The sequence below is a fragment of the Nerophis ophidion genome, linkage group LG11, assembly GCF_033978795.1.
Source record: "Nerophis ophidion isolate RoL-2023_Sa linkage group LG11, RoL_Noph_v1.0, whole genome shotgun sequence".
Taxonomy (NCBI): Eukaryota; Metazoa; Chordata; class Actinopteri; order Syngnathiformes; family Syngnathidae; genus Nerophis; species Nerophis ophidion.
In genome coordinates, this window is record NC_084621.1 from 10054574 (window position 1) to 10072597 (window position 18024).

The window sequence follows — 18024 nt, forward strand, 5'->3', positions numbered from 1 at the left end:
ATCACTCACAGGTGATGGTGAAGGTTAAAAAATCGCTGGTGCCGTTGCTGACGGGATTGAACGCAAAGCACCTGAAGGGTCCACGGTCGTGGCGGCTGACGCCAAGGATCGAGAGCGTGGCGTTTTCATCGGTGAGGGCAACTCTTTCGTTGGCGACGACCTCGGAGCTGCCATTCAGCCACAGGAACGACGGGGATGAGCCTGAGGAGGCGGAGCACGTCACCGCCGCTGTTGACAACTCCGACAGGTGCGTTTGATTGACGCTGAAGGTCACGTTTGAAACAGGCTCTGTGAAGGAACAAAATACACATGGTTATGCAAAAACGACTTAATATTGCACCATAGCCACCATGAGCGGCATAGCTTGGTCGGTACAGCAACTTGAGGGTTCCGGGTTCGATTCCCACTTTTCCGCCATCCTAAGTACTGCCGTTGTGTCCTTGGGCAAGACACTTTACCCACATGCTCCCAGTGCCACCCACCCTGGTTTAAATGTAACTTAGATATAGAATAGAATAGAATAGAATGAACTTTATTGTCATTATATTTGCATATAACGAGATTAAAGACTCCAACTTAAGGTGCGGTAGTGGGAACAAATATGGGGTGAAATAAATGACATAAGAGGTAATAAAGGAACAACTAACAATTGAAATAAACAGACTACTATCCAATAAAAATAATAAGCAATTCTGTACAATATACAAAACACTATAGAAGTACAAGAAGATATTGGGTTTCACTATGTAAAGCACTTTGAGTCACTTGAGAAAAGTGCTATAGACCGTATTTTTGGGACTATAAGCAGAGGTGGGTAGAGTAGCCAGAAATTGTACTCAAGTAAGAGTACTGTTACTTTAGAGATTTATTACTCAAGTAAAAGTAAGGAGTAGTCACCCAAATATTTACTTGAGTAAAAGTAAAAAGTATGTTGTGAAAAAACTACTCAAGTACTGAGTAACTGATGAGTAACCTGTTTGTTTAATGATTACAGCAACAAATAATGTACAAAAACATAAAAATAGCAATGAGCAAATTCAGAGCCAGGAATATCTCTTAAGAAACTAAAACAATATTATATATTAAATAATAATACATTAAAATAAAAAAATAAGGAAAATTGAGCCACAATAACTTAACAGCACCATAGGCTCAGTAGGCATTCATTGACTGATTGATTGATTGATTGAAACTTTTATTAGTAGATTGCACAGTACAGTACATATTCCGTACAATTGACCACTAAATGGTAACACTCCAATAAGTTTTTCAACGCTAATCAATTACTTAGTAAATGACCAAGTCGAGGTTATCTACCTCATATATACATACACACACATATCATGTATATATATATGTATAGATATATATTTATATTTATTTATTTTGCCGTTTTTGTTGACATGTTAAAGGTGTTTTAATAAATATACATGCATGTTTAACAAATAGATTCCTATCTTTCATGAAGACAAGAATATAAGTTGGTGTATTACCTGATTGTGATGACTTGCATTGATTGGAATCAGACAGTATAGTGCTGATAATGTCCAGGTTTTCAAATGGAGGAGAAAAAAAGTTCCTCTTTTCTGTCTAATACATCATGAAAGTCGTTGGTTTTTGGCATCTTATCTGTCCAGCGTCCATTTTCGTTTTTATACACTTTACAAGAAATACATTGGCGGCAAACTCCGTAGCTTGCTAGCTTGTTTGCGCTAGCTTTCGGAGACTCTTATTTTGTTAGCGCAGGCGCGATGGAGCGGCGCTTTTATTGTGAAGACAGGAACTGTGCGATCAATCTTTAAGCTTTTGACGGGAAGTACGGTTGAAATAAAAAGTGTCTTTTTTCCTTTACACTTTTGATTGATTGGTCGATTGATTGAAACTTTTATTAGTAGATTGCACAGTACAGTACATATTCCGTACAGTTGACCACTAAATGGTAACAGATAAGTTTTTCAACATGTCGGGTTCTACGTGTGACGGTCACGTGACCACCTGGCTCTGTTTGATTGGTCCAAGGTCACCAGTGACTGCATGTGATTGGTGAAACGCAGGCATGCGTAGTTCCTACTTTGAATGCGCGTCTGACAAAATCAAAACAAACAAAGCGTGCATTAACAGATCGATAAAAAAAAGTAGCGAGTAGCGAACTGAATGTAGATAAATGGAACGGAGTAAAAGTAGCATTTCTTCTCTATAAATATACTCAAGTAAAAGTAAAAGTATGTTGCATAAAAACTACTCTTAAAAGTACAATTTATCCCAAAAGTTACTCAAGTAGATGTAACGGAGTAAATGTAGCGCGTTACTACCCACCTCTGACTATAAGTCACAGTTTTTTTCATAGTTTGGCCGGGGGTGCGACTTGTACTCAGGGGGGGACTTATGTGTAAAATCAATAACACATTACCGTAAAATATAAAATAATATTATTTAGCTCATTCACATAAGAGACTAGATGTATAAGATTTCACGGGATTTAGCGATTAGGAGTGACAGATTGTTTGGTAAACGTATAGATGTTCTATATCAGGGGTCACCAACCTTTTTGAAAGCAAGAGCTACTTCTTGGGTACTGATTAATGCAAAGGGCTACCAGTTTGATACACACTTAAATAAAATGCCAGAAATAACCAAGTTGCTCAATTTACCTTTCATAAATAAATCTGTGTATATAAAAAAATTGGTATTTCTGTCTTTCATACCGTCGTACATTTTTTTTCCTTTTACGGGAGTTTTTTTGTAGGGAATAAATGAAAGTGAAATAAGTGAAGTGAAATATATTTTTGTATAGCGCTTTTTCTCTAGTGACTCAAAGCGCTTTACATATTGAAACCCAATATCTAAGTTACATTTAAAGCAGTGTGGGTGGCACTGGGAGCAGGTGGGTAAAGTGTCTTGCCCAAGGACACAACGGCAGTGACTAGGATGGCGGAAACGGGGATCGAACCTGGAACCCTCAAGTTGCTGGCACGGTCGCTCTACCAACCGAGCTATACCGCCCGGTAATGATGAAAAAAAAACACGAAAAAATTGAAAATTAAATTTTGAAACATAGTTTGTCTTCAATTTTGACTCTTTGAAATTCAAAATTCAACCGAAAAAAATGAAGAGAAAAACGAGCTAATTCGAATCTTTTGGAAAAAATTAAAAATAATTCACTGAACATCATTTGTAATTTTTCCTGATTAAGATTCATTTTAAAATTTTGATGACATGTTTTAAATAGGTTAAAATCCAAATCTGCACTTTGTTATAATATATAACATATTGGACCGAATTATATTTCTAAAAAAGACAAATCATAATTTCTTCTAGATTTTCCAGAACAAAATTTTTTAAAATAAATTTAAAATACTTTGAAATAAGATTTTTAATTTTATTCTACAGATTTTCTAGACTTGCCAGAATAATTTTTTTGAAATTTAATCATGATGAGTTTGAAGAAATTGTTCACAAATATTCTTTGTGGAAAAAACAGAAACTAAAATGAATAATTAAAATAAAATGTATTTATAATTCTTTACAATAAAAAATACTTTAAAATTGATTTAAATTGTCAGGAAAGAATAGGAAGGAATTTAAAAGGTAAAAAGGTATATGTGTTTAAAAATCCCAAAATAATTTTTAAGGTTGTATTTTTTCTCTAAAATAGTCTTTCTGAAAGTTATAAGAAGCAAAGTAAAAAAATAAATTAATTTATCTAAACAAGTGAAGACCAAGTCTTTAAAATATTTTCTTTGATTTTCAAATTCTATTTGAGTTTTGTCTCTCTTAGAATTAAAAATGTCGTGCAAAGCGAGACCAACTTGCTAGTAAATAAATACAATTGAAATCAGTGTGTAAAGGATATCACCACATGGGCTCAGGATGACTTCATAAAACCATTGTCAGTAACTACAGTTGGTCGCTACATCTGTAAGTGCAAGTTAAAACTCTACTATGCAAAGCCAAACCCATTTATCAACAATATACTGAAACGCCGCTGGCTTGGCTGGGCCCGAGCTCACCTAAGATGGACTGATGCAAAGTGGAAAGGTGTTCTGTGGTCTGACGAGTCCACATTTCAAATTATATTTGGAAACAGAAAACGTGGTGTCTTCCAGAACAAAGAGGAAAATAACCATCCGGATTGTTATACGCGCAAAGTTCAAAAGCCAGCATCTGTGATGGTATGGGGGTGCATTAGTGCCCAAGGCATGGGTAACTTACACATCTGTGAAGGCACCATTAATGCTGAAAGGTCCATACAGGTTTTGGAGCAACATATGTTGTCATCTAAGCAACGTTATCATGGACGCCCCTGCTTATCTCAGCAAGACAAGTGTTACAAAAGCGTGGCTTTGTAAAAAAAGAGTGCGGGTACTTTCCTGGCCCGCCTGCAGTCCAGACCTGTCTTCCGTAGAAAATGTGTGGCGCATTATGAAGTGTAAAATACGACAGCGGAGACCCCGGACTGTTGAACGACTGAAGCTCTAGATAAAACAAGAATGGGACGGCGTGGTGCAGTGGGACAGAGTGGCCATGCGCAACCCGGGGGTCCCTGGTTCAATCCCCACCTAGTACCAACATCGTCACGTCCGTTGTCTCCTTGAGCAAAACACTTCCCCCTTGCTCCTGATGGGTGCTGGTTGGCGCCTTGCATGGCAGCTCCCTCCATCAGTGTGTGAATGGGTAAATGTGGAAGTAGTGTCAAAGCGCTTTGAGTACCTTCAAGGTAGAAAAAGCGCTATACAAGTACAACCCATTTATCATTTAAAGAATTCCACTTTCAAAGCTTCAACAAATAGTTCCTCAGCTCCCAAAAGTTTGAGTGTTGTTAAAAGGAAAGATGATGTAACAGTGGTGAACATGCCCTTTCCCAACTACTTTGGCACATGTTGCAGCCATGAAATTTTAAGTCAATTGCAAAAAAAACCCCAAAGTATATGAGTTTCCATCCATCCATTTTTTACCGCTTATTCCCTTTTGGAGTCGCGGGGGGCACTGGCGCCTATCTCAGCTACAATCGGGCGGAAGGCGGGGTACACCCTGGACAAGTTGCCACCTCATCGCAGGGCCAACACAGATAGACAGACAACATTCACACTCACATTCACACACTAGGGCCAATTTAGTGTTGCCAATCAACCTATCCCCAGGTGCATGTCTTTGGAAGTGGGAGGAAGCCGGAGTACCCGGAGGGAACCCACGCATTCACGGGGAGAACATGCAAACTCCACACAGAAAGATCCCGAGCCTGGATTTGAACCCAGGACTGCAGGACCTTTGTATTGTGAGGCAGACGCACTAACCCCTCTGCCACCGTGAAGCCCATGTTTTTTATTAATACACTGTGTGTGGTCCAATCCAACTGTGTTCGCTTGACATCTCCGCTCCATAGTAAAGCTTGACTGTCATCTTTCGGGATAGTAAACAATGAAACACCGGCTGTGTTTGTGTTGCTAAAGCCGGCCGCAATACACCGCTTCCCACCTACAGCTTTCTTCTTTGACGTCTCCATTATTCATTGAACAAACTGCAAAAGATTCAGCGACACAGATGTCCAGATTACTGTGGAATTTCGCGATGAAAACAGACGACATATAGCTGGGAACGCTGCCGGAACAAAATGTCCTGTGAGGCAGACGCACTAACCCCTCTGCCACCGTGAAGCCCCAAGTATATGAGTTTGAACATCAAATATGTTGTCTTTGTAGTGCATTCAACTGAATATGGGTTGAAAATGATTTGCAAATCATTGTATTCTGTTTATATTTACATCAAACATAATTTCCAAACGAGGTTTGTAATAGTCCGGCTTGCATGTCCACAGATTTTCCTCCATGCGGCCCCTTTAGCTAAAATGAGTTTGACTATAACATTGCACCTTGAAGTTGTGATATTGCCAATAGTTATTTTAAATGGAGTTGTTTTTTTGGGAGGTCAAATGGCGCCACAGGACAAGACATACAGGAGGCGGATGCCCTCATGACTCAAAGTGACATGAAGTCTCATGTTAACGAAAGGTCAGCAAAATACAAAACACACAAACTATCACAGGCAGAAAAATCCCCCACAAAGTTTCCTGGTTGTCAGTCTAAATATCTCATTTTAAATCCTTTGTCAATATTGTTTCAGGCTCTGTTTGTCATTACAACATAGACCTGTATGGCTAACTTGTTTTCTTTGCATATACTGCATGCTTCAATAATTTTTTAGTATCGAACCATACGAGAAAGGTCAACATTTTACAAACTAACAAACTGTTTTAAGTATTAAATGAACCAAAATATGACTTATTATATCTTTGTGTAAAATATTGGACACAGTGTGTTGTCAAGCATATGAGATGCGATGCATTGTTCATTTTTTTTAAATTATTTTTTATATTAAGGTTATTGAGGATAATATCAATGAGGGATTTTTAATCACTGCAATTTTGAAATTGTTACTAATATTGATAATATTCATTTTTGTTTCACTGCTTTAAGATTGTACCGAGTCATGTTTGTGTGTCCTCAATTGCTCTTTTTATTGCTATTCTGAATGTTGCTATTTTAGAATTGATTGCATTATTATGTATTGTTTCGTTAGATTGAATAATAAAGTCATTAATAAAATAACTGAACACATGTATTACTAATATCTAGTGGCGTCTACCAGATTCTGGGCTCCTAAACACAAGACTTCCCCATTCTACTCCAAACCCAACGTCATAGCGTTATCAGTAGCCAGAGGAGCATGTTCAGTACTATCAATCAATCAATCAATGTTTACTTATATAGCCCTAAATCACTAGTGTCTCAAAGGGCTGCACAAACCACCACGACATCCTCGGTAGGCCCACATAAGGGCAAGGAAAACTCACACCCAGTGGGACGTCGGTGACAATGATGACTATGAGAACCTTGGAGAGGAGGAAAGCAATGGATGTCGAGCGGGTCTAACATGATACTGTGAAAGTTCAATCCATAATGGATCCAACACAGTCGCGAGAGTCCAGTCCAAAGCGGATCCAACACAGCAGCGAGAGTCCCGTTCACAGCGGAGCCAGCAGGAAACCATCCCAAGCGGAGGCGGATCAGCAGCGCAGAGATGTCCCCAGCCGATACACAGGCAAGCAGTACATGGCCACCGGATCGGACCGGACCCCCTCCACAAAGGAGAGTGGGACATAGAAGAAAAAGAAAAGAAACGGCAGATCAACTGGTCTAAAAAGGGAGTCTATTTAAAGGCTAGAGTATACAAATGAGTTTTAAGGTGAGACTTAAATGCTTCTAGACTGCTTCATCCCAAGTGCAGGACTAATAGACTCAAAAACTCCTTAGTCCCACACGCTATTAGACTGTACAACACCTCTCTGGGTGGGAGGGAGGGTATTAGAATGATAGGGGATGCAAAACAATAACAGTGCAATACTTTTTCATAACATGGTCACTACTGCCTAGTTTCTCTTGTTATATTCCTATTTTACTGTTGTTTTCATTGTAAAGTGAATTATTTATATAGCGCTTTTCTCTAGTGACTCAAAGCGCTTTTACATGGTGAAACCCAATATCTAAGTTACATTTAAACCAGTGTGGGTGAGACCGGGAGCAGGTGGGTAAAGTGTCTTGCCCAAGGACACAGTTGCAGTGACTAGGGTGGCGGAAGTGGGGATCGAACCTGGAACCCTCAAGTTGCTGCCACGGCCGCTCTACCAACCGAGCTATACCGCCCCGCATTATTCTCATTTTACTTTTATTCTTACTGTAGAATTTTTCTATTTTGTTTCCCTTTAGGAGCAGCACGGTGGAAGAGGGGTTAGTGCGTCTGCCTCACAATACGAAGGCCCTGAGTAGTCTGGGGTTCAATCCCAGGCTCGGGATCTTTCTGTGTGGAGTTTGCATGTTCTCCCCGTGACTGCGTGGGTTCCCTCCGGGTACTCCGGTTTCCTCCCACCTCCAAAGACATGCACCTGGGGATAGGTTGATTGGCAACACTAAATTGGCCCTAGTGTGTGAATGTTGTCTGTCTATATGTGTTGGCCCTGTGATAAGGTGGTGACTTGTCCAGGGTGTACCCTGCCTTCCGCCCGATTGTAGCTGAGATAGACACCAGCGCCTCCCGCGACCCCAAAAAGGGAATAAGCGGTAGAAATGGATGGATTTTTCCATTTATACCTCCATTATTGACTTTTTCCTTCTTAAATTTAATCTCAATTCTGTACACTGCTGCTGGAATTAAAATTTTCCTGAGGGAATTCTCCTGAGGGAATTCTCCTGAAGGAATCAATTAAGTACTATCTATCTATCTACTGCAGGGTTGTCCAAAGAGCGGCACTGGGGCCATTTGCGGCCCGCAGCTAATCGTTTACCGGCCCGCCACACATTCTGCAAATATTGCAAAATTGATAGGATTGCAAAAATCAAAAAACATTTTTTAAAAAGTGGAATGAGGTGAAATCTAATGAGAAAAAGTGGCAATGTTGACACAAAGCTGCCATGCATGAGGCTTTTTATTCCATTGCTCAAAAAATAAAAAAAGGACCAAAAAAAATCTACGTTATAATGAATTATTACTTAAAATATATCAAATTAAAATGTTTTATGTGGAAACAATATTGCATATGTTGTGTGGTTGCCATATAAAAACATCAAAGTTTTGACAAAAGAGCATAAAACAAACAAAATAATAGTTAAAACTTAAAATCGACAGATATATCGGAAGTTGATCTTGAAATTTAAGTGTTAAAAGTAAAAAAAACTAATAAAAATGTATCACTTTATGAGTGGGGAACCTTTCGGATCGCAAATATATTTAGTAGGATTTTATTTAACTTTTCACTGTGAATACTAAAACTATTAAATAATTGACATCAATGGTGTCCTGCATTATAGATCTTTGAGGGCTTTAATTTTAAATAAAGGAACTCTCCTGAAGGAATCAATAAAGTACTATCTATCTATCTAAATACTGCATATTTCAGTTTTACTATAAAAAACAAAGTTGTCTTTGACAGAAAAGGCATAAAACATTATTTGTTTTACTTTATATCAACCTCAAGTTGATAGACATTTACTGTAAGCATTAAATAAAAAATAATAATTTGACTTATTTTTAACATTTTAGTGACTGAGACCCTCTATGCTCCCCAGGAGCCCTAAGGATTAAAAAAAAAAAATCCATATAGCGGGCAGCATAGCTCGGTTGGTTGAGTGGCCGTGCCAGCAACTTGAGAGTTGCAGGCTCGATTCCCGCTTGTGCCATCCTAGTTACTGCCGTTGTGTCCTTGGGCAAGACACTTTACCCACCTGCTCCCAGTGCCACCCACACTGGTTTAAATGTAACTTAGATATTGGGTTTCACTATGTAAAGCGCTTTGAGTCACTTGAGAAAAGCGCTATATAAATATAATTCACTAATATATTTTGTTATGGTTTGAAAATGAAAAATAGCAAAATGGCCCCCGCATGCTTACGTTTTTCCGTGTGCGGCCCTCTGTGGAAAAAGTTTGGACACCCCTGATCTACTGTATCCATCCATCTATCTTCTCATCTTATAAATGACCATTGCTGTTCAATATCCCGTTCGACGAATCTAAACGTACCGTGGCTGCTTTTTCCACTGCAGATATGAAATCAGGACTCACCCAAGACGGTGATGGAGGCGTTTGCTCCGAACGGAGGATCGCTGCTCTGCACCGCGTACACTCCCGAGTCCTCCAAGGTCACGGCCGTCAGGGTGAGGGCCGCCGTGATGACGTCCACCGAGGCCCTGCCGCTGTGGTTGGGGAAAACTGCCTGCTGCTCCCCGAGCCAGGTGAGGATGAGGAAATCTCCCACCGCCCAGCTTCCGCCCCTCAGAGCTGTGGCTGGATGGAGGGAAAGCGTCAGCGTGTCCCCGACCGCAACCGGGTTGGCGGAGGGCAGGACTTGCACGGCTGCAGACAGCCCAAGACCTGCTGGAGGGTGAAGAAGGAGAACTGGTCAACCTACAGAACGACCTTGCTACGGATCGTCGCTTGGTGGAGTCACCTTGAAGCATAAAAAGCAGAACACCAGCTTTGGTTGCAGCAGTTTTTCTTGCCATTTTGAGGTGTCTTCACCACTTCTCTGATGATTGACTGTTATATACGGCCAAGACCCCCCTTGAACAAACAGCCCTGCTCCTTATCTGCAGGTGGCTTCTATGTTCATTCTTGTCTTCATCTTTGTTTGCCGTCTTGGATGAAGTTCTCCTAATGATAAATGATGACAAGTGCTATGCAACTGGACGGAAGAGGGAGATGGTATTTATTCAAGGCTTTTAGGACATTTAAAGGCCTACTAAAACCCACTAATACCGACCACGCAGTCTGATAGTTTATACATCAATGATGAAATATTAACATTGCAACACGGGTTAGTTTACTAAATTGCAATTTTAAATTTCGCGCCGAAGTATCCTGCTGAAACGTCGCGGTATGATGACGCGTGCGCGTGACGTCACACATTGTAGAGGACATTTTGTTCCAGCACCGTTCCCAGCTACAAGTCTTCTGTTTTCATCGCGAAATTCCACAGTATTCTGGACATCTGTGTTGCTGAATCTTTTGCAGTTTGTTCAATGAATAATGGAGACGTCAAAGAAGAAAGCTGTTGGTGGGAAGCGGTGTATTGTGGCCGGCTTTAGCAACACAAACACAGCCGGTGTTTCATTGTTTACTATCCCGAAAGATGACAGTCAAGCTTTACTATGGAGCGGAGATGTCAAGCGAACACAGTTGGATTGGACCACACACACCAAGTACAGTATGTGTATTAATAAAAAACATGGGCTTCACGGTGGCAGAGGGGTTAGTGCGTCTGCCTCACAATACGAAGGTCCTGCAGTCCTGGGTTCAATCCCAGGCTCGGGATCTTTCTGTGTGGAGTTTGCATGTCCTCCCCGTGAATGCGTGGGTTCCCTCCGGGTACTCCGGCTTCCTCCCACTTCCAAAGACATGCACCTGGGGATAGGTTGATTGGCAACACTAAATTGGCCCTAGTGTGTGAATGTGAGTGTGAATGTTGTCTGTCTATCTGTGTTGGCCCTGCGATGAGGTGGCGACTTGTCCAGGGTGTACCCCGCCTTCCGCCCGATTGTAGCTGAGATAGGCGCCAGCGCCCCCAGCGACCCCAAAAGGGAATAAGCGGTACAAAATGGATGGATGTTTTTAATTTTTTTCAATTGTATTTTTAATACGTTCCGTGGGGCCGTTAAAAATGACCTGCGGACCGCACTTTGGACACCCCTGGTTTGGATAAAAGGTCATGTTCACAGCAAGGTAAATGATAAATAAATGATAAATGGGTTGTACTTGTATAGCGCTTTTCTACCTTCAAGGTACTCAAAGCGCTTTGACACTACTTCCACATTTACTCATTCACACACTGATGGAGGGAGCTGCCATGCAAGGCGCTAACCAGCACCCATCAGGAGCAAGGGTGAAGTGTCTTGCTCAGGACACAACGGACGTGACGTAGTAGGTGGGGTTTGAACCAGGGACCCTCGGGTTGCACACGGCCACTCTCCCACTGCGCCACACCAACACCCAAATTATTTTTGCCCCCGCAAATTGTATCTGATCATCTTCTAACTTAGCGTGCTGACAGAAGGTTAATAGCTGCTAAGGTTTTTGGTGGCAAAACAACGTTGATCCTGAAGAGGTGGTTTCCAGTAAAGTTTACTACCAACAAGGTGAAGAATCTTTTTGTGACAGCCCGCATGACGCGCCAGCTCGAATCAAAGGTCAAAATGTGTGATTATTTTATAAATATACTACCGTCTGAGGAGGCATTTAACGTCGCCAGAGAAGCCGGCGGCGTTTCTGGATGTTGTTGATAAATGGCTTTTGCTTTGCATAGTAGAGCTTAAACTTGCACTTACAGATGTAGCGACAGACTGTATTTAGTGACAGTGGTTTTCTGAAGTGTTCCTCAGCCCATGTGGTGATATCCTTTAAAGCAGTGGTCCCCAATCTTTTTGTAGCTGCAAATAGGCGGGGTCAAGGGGGATTCTCTTTCTTGTTTTTTTGTTTTTGTCATAAAAAAGGGATTTTTTTGGGGGTTGGTGCACTAATTGTAAGTGTATTTTATGTTGATTTAATTAAAAGAAAAAAAAACTTTTGCGGACCGGTATTAATCAAGTAATTGGGGACCACTGCTTTAGAGATTGATGTCGGTTTTTGATACAGTGCCATCTGAGGGATGGAAGGTCACGGTCATTCAATGTTGGTTTCCGGCCATGCCGCTTACGTGGAGTGATTTCTCCAGATTCTCTGAACCTTTTGATGATATTATGGAGTGTAGATGTTGAAATCCAAAAATTTCTTGCAATTGCACTTTGAGAAACGTTGTTCTTAAACTGTTTGACTATTTGCTCACGCAGTTGTGGACAAAGGGGTGTACCTCGCCCCATCCTTTCTTGTGAAAGACTGAGAATTTGTACATAATATACAAACCCTGTTTCCATATGAGTTGGGAAATTGTGTTAGATGTAAATATAAACAGAATACAATGATTTGCAAATCCTTTTCAACCCATATTCAGTTGAATATGCTACAAAGACAACATATTTGATGTTCAAACTGATATTTTTTTTGCAAATAATCATTAACTTTAGAATTTGATGCCAGCAACACGTGACAAAGAGAGTTGGGAAAGGTGGAAATAAATACTGATAAAGTTGAGGAATGCTCATCAAACACTTATTTGGAACATCCCACGGGTGTGCAGGCTAATTGGGAACAGGTGGGTGCCATGATTGGGTATAAAAACAGCTTCCCAAAAAAATGCTCAGTCTTTCACAAGAAAGGATGGGGCGAGGTACACCCCTTTGTCCACAACTGCGTGAGCAAATAGTCAAACAGTTTAAGAACAACGTTTCTCAAAGTGCAATTGCAAGAAATTGAGGGATTTCAACATCTACGCTCCATAATATCATCAAAAGGTTCAGAGAATCTGGAGAAATCACTCCACGTAAGCGGCATGGCCGGAAATCAACATTGAATGACCGTGAGCTTCGATCCCTCAGACGGCACTGTATCAAAAATCGATATCAATATCTAAAGGATATCACCACATGGGTTCAGAAACACTTCAGAAAACCACTGTCACTAAATACAGTTGGTCTCTACATCTGTAAGTGCAAATTAAAGCTCTACTATGCAAAGCGAAAGCCAATTATCAACAACATCCAGAATTGCCGCCGGCGCTCTGGCCCCGAGATCATCTAAGATGGACTGATGCAAAGTGGAAAAGTGTTCTGTGGTCTGACAATTGTTTTTGGAAATATTCAACATCGTGTCATCCAGACCAAAGGGGAAGCGAACCATCCAGACTGTTATCGATGCAAAGTTGAAAAGCCAGCATCTGTGATGGTATGGGGGTGCATTAGTGCCCAAGGCATGGGTAACTTACACATCTGTGAAGGCACCATTAATGCTGAAAGGTACATACAGGTTTTGGAACAACATATGCTGCCATCCAAGCGCCATCTTTTTCATGGACGCCCCTGCTTATTTCAGCAAGACAATGCCAAGCCACATTCAGCCCGGGTTACAACAGCGTGGTTTCGTAAAAAAAAAAAGAGTTCAGGTACTTTCCTGGCCCACCTGCAGTCCAGACCTGTCTCCCATCAAAAATGTGTGGCGCATTATGAAGCACAAAATACGACAGCGGAGACCCCGGACTGTTGAAGCTGAAGTTCTACATAAAACAAGAATGGGAAAGAATTCCACTTTCAAAGCTTAAACAATTAGTTTCCTCAGTTCCCAAACATTTATTGAATGCTGCTAAAAGAAAATCTGATGTAACACAGTGGTGAACATGCCCTTTCCCAACTACTTTGGCACGTGTTGCAGCCATGAATTTCTAGGTTAATTATTATTTGAACATCAAATATCTTGTCTTTGTAGTGCATTCAATTGAATATGGGTTGAAAAGGATTTGCAAATCATTGTATTCTGTTTATATTTACATCTAACACAAATTCCCAACTCATATGGAAACTGGGTTTGTACTTTGTATAGTTCAAGACTTATGGTCATTTGAAAACATCACTGCACATTATAATGGCAGCTATAGTTTCTATCTTAAAGAAATTGAAAAGTTTAACGGGCTGCATGCGTCCCCCCGAGGCCTTAACTTGCCCAGGTCTGATCTAAGGCTTTAAGGTTTAGGTAGAAGGTCATGTTCACAGCAAAGTGATCATCTTCTAATTTGGCGTGCTGACAGAAGGTTAATAGCTGCTAAGGTTTTTGGTGGCAAAACAACGTTGATCCGGAAGAGGTGAAACATCTTTTTGTGACAGCCTGAATGACGTGACAGCTCAAATCAAAAGGTCAAAATGTGTAATTATTTTAAATAAAATAATACTATATGAGGAGGCATTTACCAAAAAACAAACGATTCCTCTCATCAGTTTAGTCACTGTTAAATTGTCAGCCAAAATAGTAATAAAAAAAAGGTGTGCCAAAGTGCAAAAAAGGCATGTTTTTCTGAAAAATGTACTGATAACAACAGCAGTCAAATAGGAGAAGTTAGCAAATGTGTCCAAACACACCGGAGGCCTTTGTCTCCCTCACCTGTTTGCTTTGTGTGATTCACACGTCTGTAAAACTGAAGCAGGGCTACGAAATGTTTCCCTGAAAAATTCCATCATTACGTCACAATAGCCTCCATTTAACATTGAGTGGATCAATAACGCGTGGGGGCTGAAGGTCATCATGGAGGCAAACAAAGTCCCATAATGCTAAATCCACACGAGCCAGCCAGCTGCTGGCGCTTTATCATCAACCCACAATTGACCGTCAATCATGTTAAACATCCGCCCAAAACATGCAAAGAGCAACGGCGCCGCGCTGAAATACCCTTTTTTAAGTGTTTTTAAAAGCTTGCTCATTAAAAATCATATACTCCTTATACTGAAATATGTTGAAAAAGTAAAAAAAAATAATAAAAAAGTTAAATAATTTACCATTACCAGTTAAAATTGAGTGCACTCTAAAGGGGGTCAATTATTTTGATCAATCAAAACATCAGCATTTAAAATTGTTTTCGATTGACTGATTGATGGATTTAAACTTTTATTGGTGGATTGCACAGTACAGTACATATTCCGTACAATTGACCACTAAATGGTAACACCTGAATAAGTTTTTCAACTTGTTTGAGAAAATAGATTCTTGGTAAAAAGGTTTGTATTAAATTAGCAGAGATATTTGAAAAAAAAAAAAAAAAATGCAAACTGGACAACATCTCGGAGATATTGTCTGCTCTGCATGGCAAAGTATGATTCATTTGAGGACCGAAAATAGACAATTAGACAAACATTCTAATCTGGATTGTTCTCCCTGGCTTCAAGCGACCTGGCGTTGAGATGCCCCTAAAAGGAAAGTACAGGGAAGACATAACAAATAAGTTTCTGGATTGACTGGTTTTGTTATCGTGTTTACGATAGCACCAAGGTTGTGGGACCGAGCTACTCTGCAGGCCTTTTTAAGTGTTTTTAAAAGCTTGTTCGTTAAAAATCATATCATACTCCTTATACTGAACTATTTGGAAAAAGCAGTAAAGTAAAAAAAATAATTAAAAAAATTTAATAATTTACCAGTTAAAATTTTGGTGCACTCTAACAGGGACAAATTATTTTGATCAAAATATCAGCATTTAGAATTGTTATTGATTGATGGATTTACACTTTTATTAGTAGATAGATTGCACAGTACAGTACATATTCCGTACAATTGACCACTAAATGGTAACACACAAATACGTTTTTCAACTTGTTTAAGTCGGGGTCCACGTTAATCAATTCATGGTAGAAGGGTTTGTATTAAATTAACAAAGATAGTTTGAAAAAATGCAAACAGGACAACATCTCGGAGACATTGTCTGCTCTGCATGGCAAAGTATGATTCATTTGAGGACCGAAAATAGACAAGTAGACAAACATTCTAATCTGGATTGTTCTCCCTGGCTTCAAGCGACCTGGCGTTGAGATTCTCCTAAAAGGAAAGTACAGTGAAGACCTAACAAACTCAGTTTCTGGATTGACTGGTTTTGTTATCGTGTTTACGATAGCACCAAGGTCGTGGGACCGAGCTACTCTGGAGGCCTTTGTAAGTGTTTTTAAAAGCTTGTTCGTTAAAAATCATATCATACTCCTTATACTGAACTATTTGGAAAAAGTACTAAAGTAAAAAAATTAATTTAAAAAATTAAATAATTTACCAGTTAAAATTGTGGTGCACTCTAACAGGGACAAATTATTTTGATCAAAATATCAGCATTTACAATTGTTATTGATTGATGGATTTACACTTTTATTAGTAGATAGATTGCACAGTACAGTACATATTCCGTACAATTGACCACTAAATGGTAACACACAAATACGTTTTTTAACTTGTTTAAGTCGGGGTCCACGTTAATCAATTCATGGTAGAAGGGTTTGTATTAAATTAACAAAGATAATTAGAAAAAATGCAAACAGGACAACATCTCGGAGACATTGTCTGCTCTGCATGGCAAAGTACGATTCATTTGAGGACCGAAAATAGACAATTAGACAAACATTCTAATCTGGATTGTTCTCCCTGGCTTCAAGCGACCTGGCGTTGAGATTCTCCTAAAAGGAAAAATACAGCAAAGACGTAACAAATACGTTTCTGGATTGACTGGTTTTGTTATCGTGTTTACGATAGCACCAAGGTCGTGGGACCGAGCTACTCTGCAGGCCTTTGTAAGTGTTTTTAAAAGCTTGTTCGTTAAAAATCATATCATACTCCTTATACTGAATTATTTGGAAAAAGCAGTAAAGTAAAAAAAATAATTAAAAAAATGTAATAATTTACCAGTTAAAATTTTGGTGCACTCTAACAGGGGCAAATTATTTTGATCAAAATATCAGCATTTAAAATTGTTATTGATTGATGGATTTACACTTTTATTAGTAGATTGCACAGTACAGTACATATTCCGTACAATTGACCACTAAATGGTAACACACAAATACGTTTTTCAACTTGTTTAAGTCGGGGTCCACGTTAATCAATTCATGGTAGAGGGGTTTGTATTAAATTAACAAAGATAATTAGAAAAAAAAAATGCAAACAGGACAACATCTCGGAGACATCGTCTGCTCTGCATGGATTTACGGCTAGGACTCCTGCCAATGCCGCTCATCAGTCTGTGCGCTCCCCGGGACACGCTCACGGCCGCGTAAATCCAAGGACGTAAATCCCTGCAGCAGCCATCAGGTGCAATAATTTTCCAGCAATCAACACACCTGTCCTTGATGAGCGATCTGCCTTCTTAAGCCTGGACAACCTGCCTTCACTCGCCGGAGTATAGTTTTCTGTCCCTGTGTAAGCATCCTGTATCTGGCTTCCATCCCGCGTACTCGCTCTTCCCCTGCGACTTCCGTGTTTCCGTTGTGTCTGATGTTCCTGTTGTCTTCCGGCAGCGCTCCCCTTGTTCTCCTGTGATCCCCTTGCCTCCCGGACAAGCCCTTTGGGATTCTCGACCTCCCGCTTGGACACGTTCCTCTCGACGCCTCTCGTTCGCTCTGCCTGCGCCACGGACTTCCGTGTTCTTTCGTCTCTTCACAACATTTGGTAACACACACCTCAGCTAAATACTTCACATACTCTGTCACACATTCCCTTTTGGATCTAGTTAACACTCCTTTTCCTTAGTTTATTTTCTATTGTTTGATTATATATATATATATATATATATATATATATATATATATATATATATATATATATATATATATATGTATGTGTGTGTATGTATATATATATATATATATTTTTTTTTATTATTTGGATTATCCAGAGAATAGTGTTCGATGCCGTGGTAGAACGCAATGTGTATGTGTGGGAAAAATCACAAGACTATTTCATCTCTACAGAACTGTTTCATGAGGGGTTCCCTCAATCATCAGGAGATTTTTTTTTTTCCTGACGATTGAGGGAACCCCTCATGAAACAGTTCTGTAGAGATGAAGTAGTCTTGTGATTTTTCCCCACAA

At 39.9% G+C, this 18024-nt stretch overlaps 1 protein-coding gene across 1 annotated transcript in view; it reads right to left on the reverse strand.

Annotated features, from left to right (window-relative positions):
• Positions 1-10053, reverse strand: part of ceacam1 (CEA cell adhesion molecule 1) — an 87125-nt gene extending 77072 nt beyond the window's left edge. Inside the window, exons 1-3 of the mRNA XM_061916605.1 lie at positions 9999-10053; positions 9614-9925; positions 10-288 (exon numbers count right to left, since the gene is read on the reverse strand). Of these exons, the coding sequence (XP_061772589.1) occupies positions 10-288; positions 9614-9925; positions 9999-10053 (646 nt within the window). The remainder of the gene's footprint in view (positions 1-9; positions 289-9613; positions 9926-9998) is intronic.
• Positions 10054-18024: the final 7971 nt, after the last annotated feature.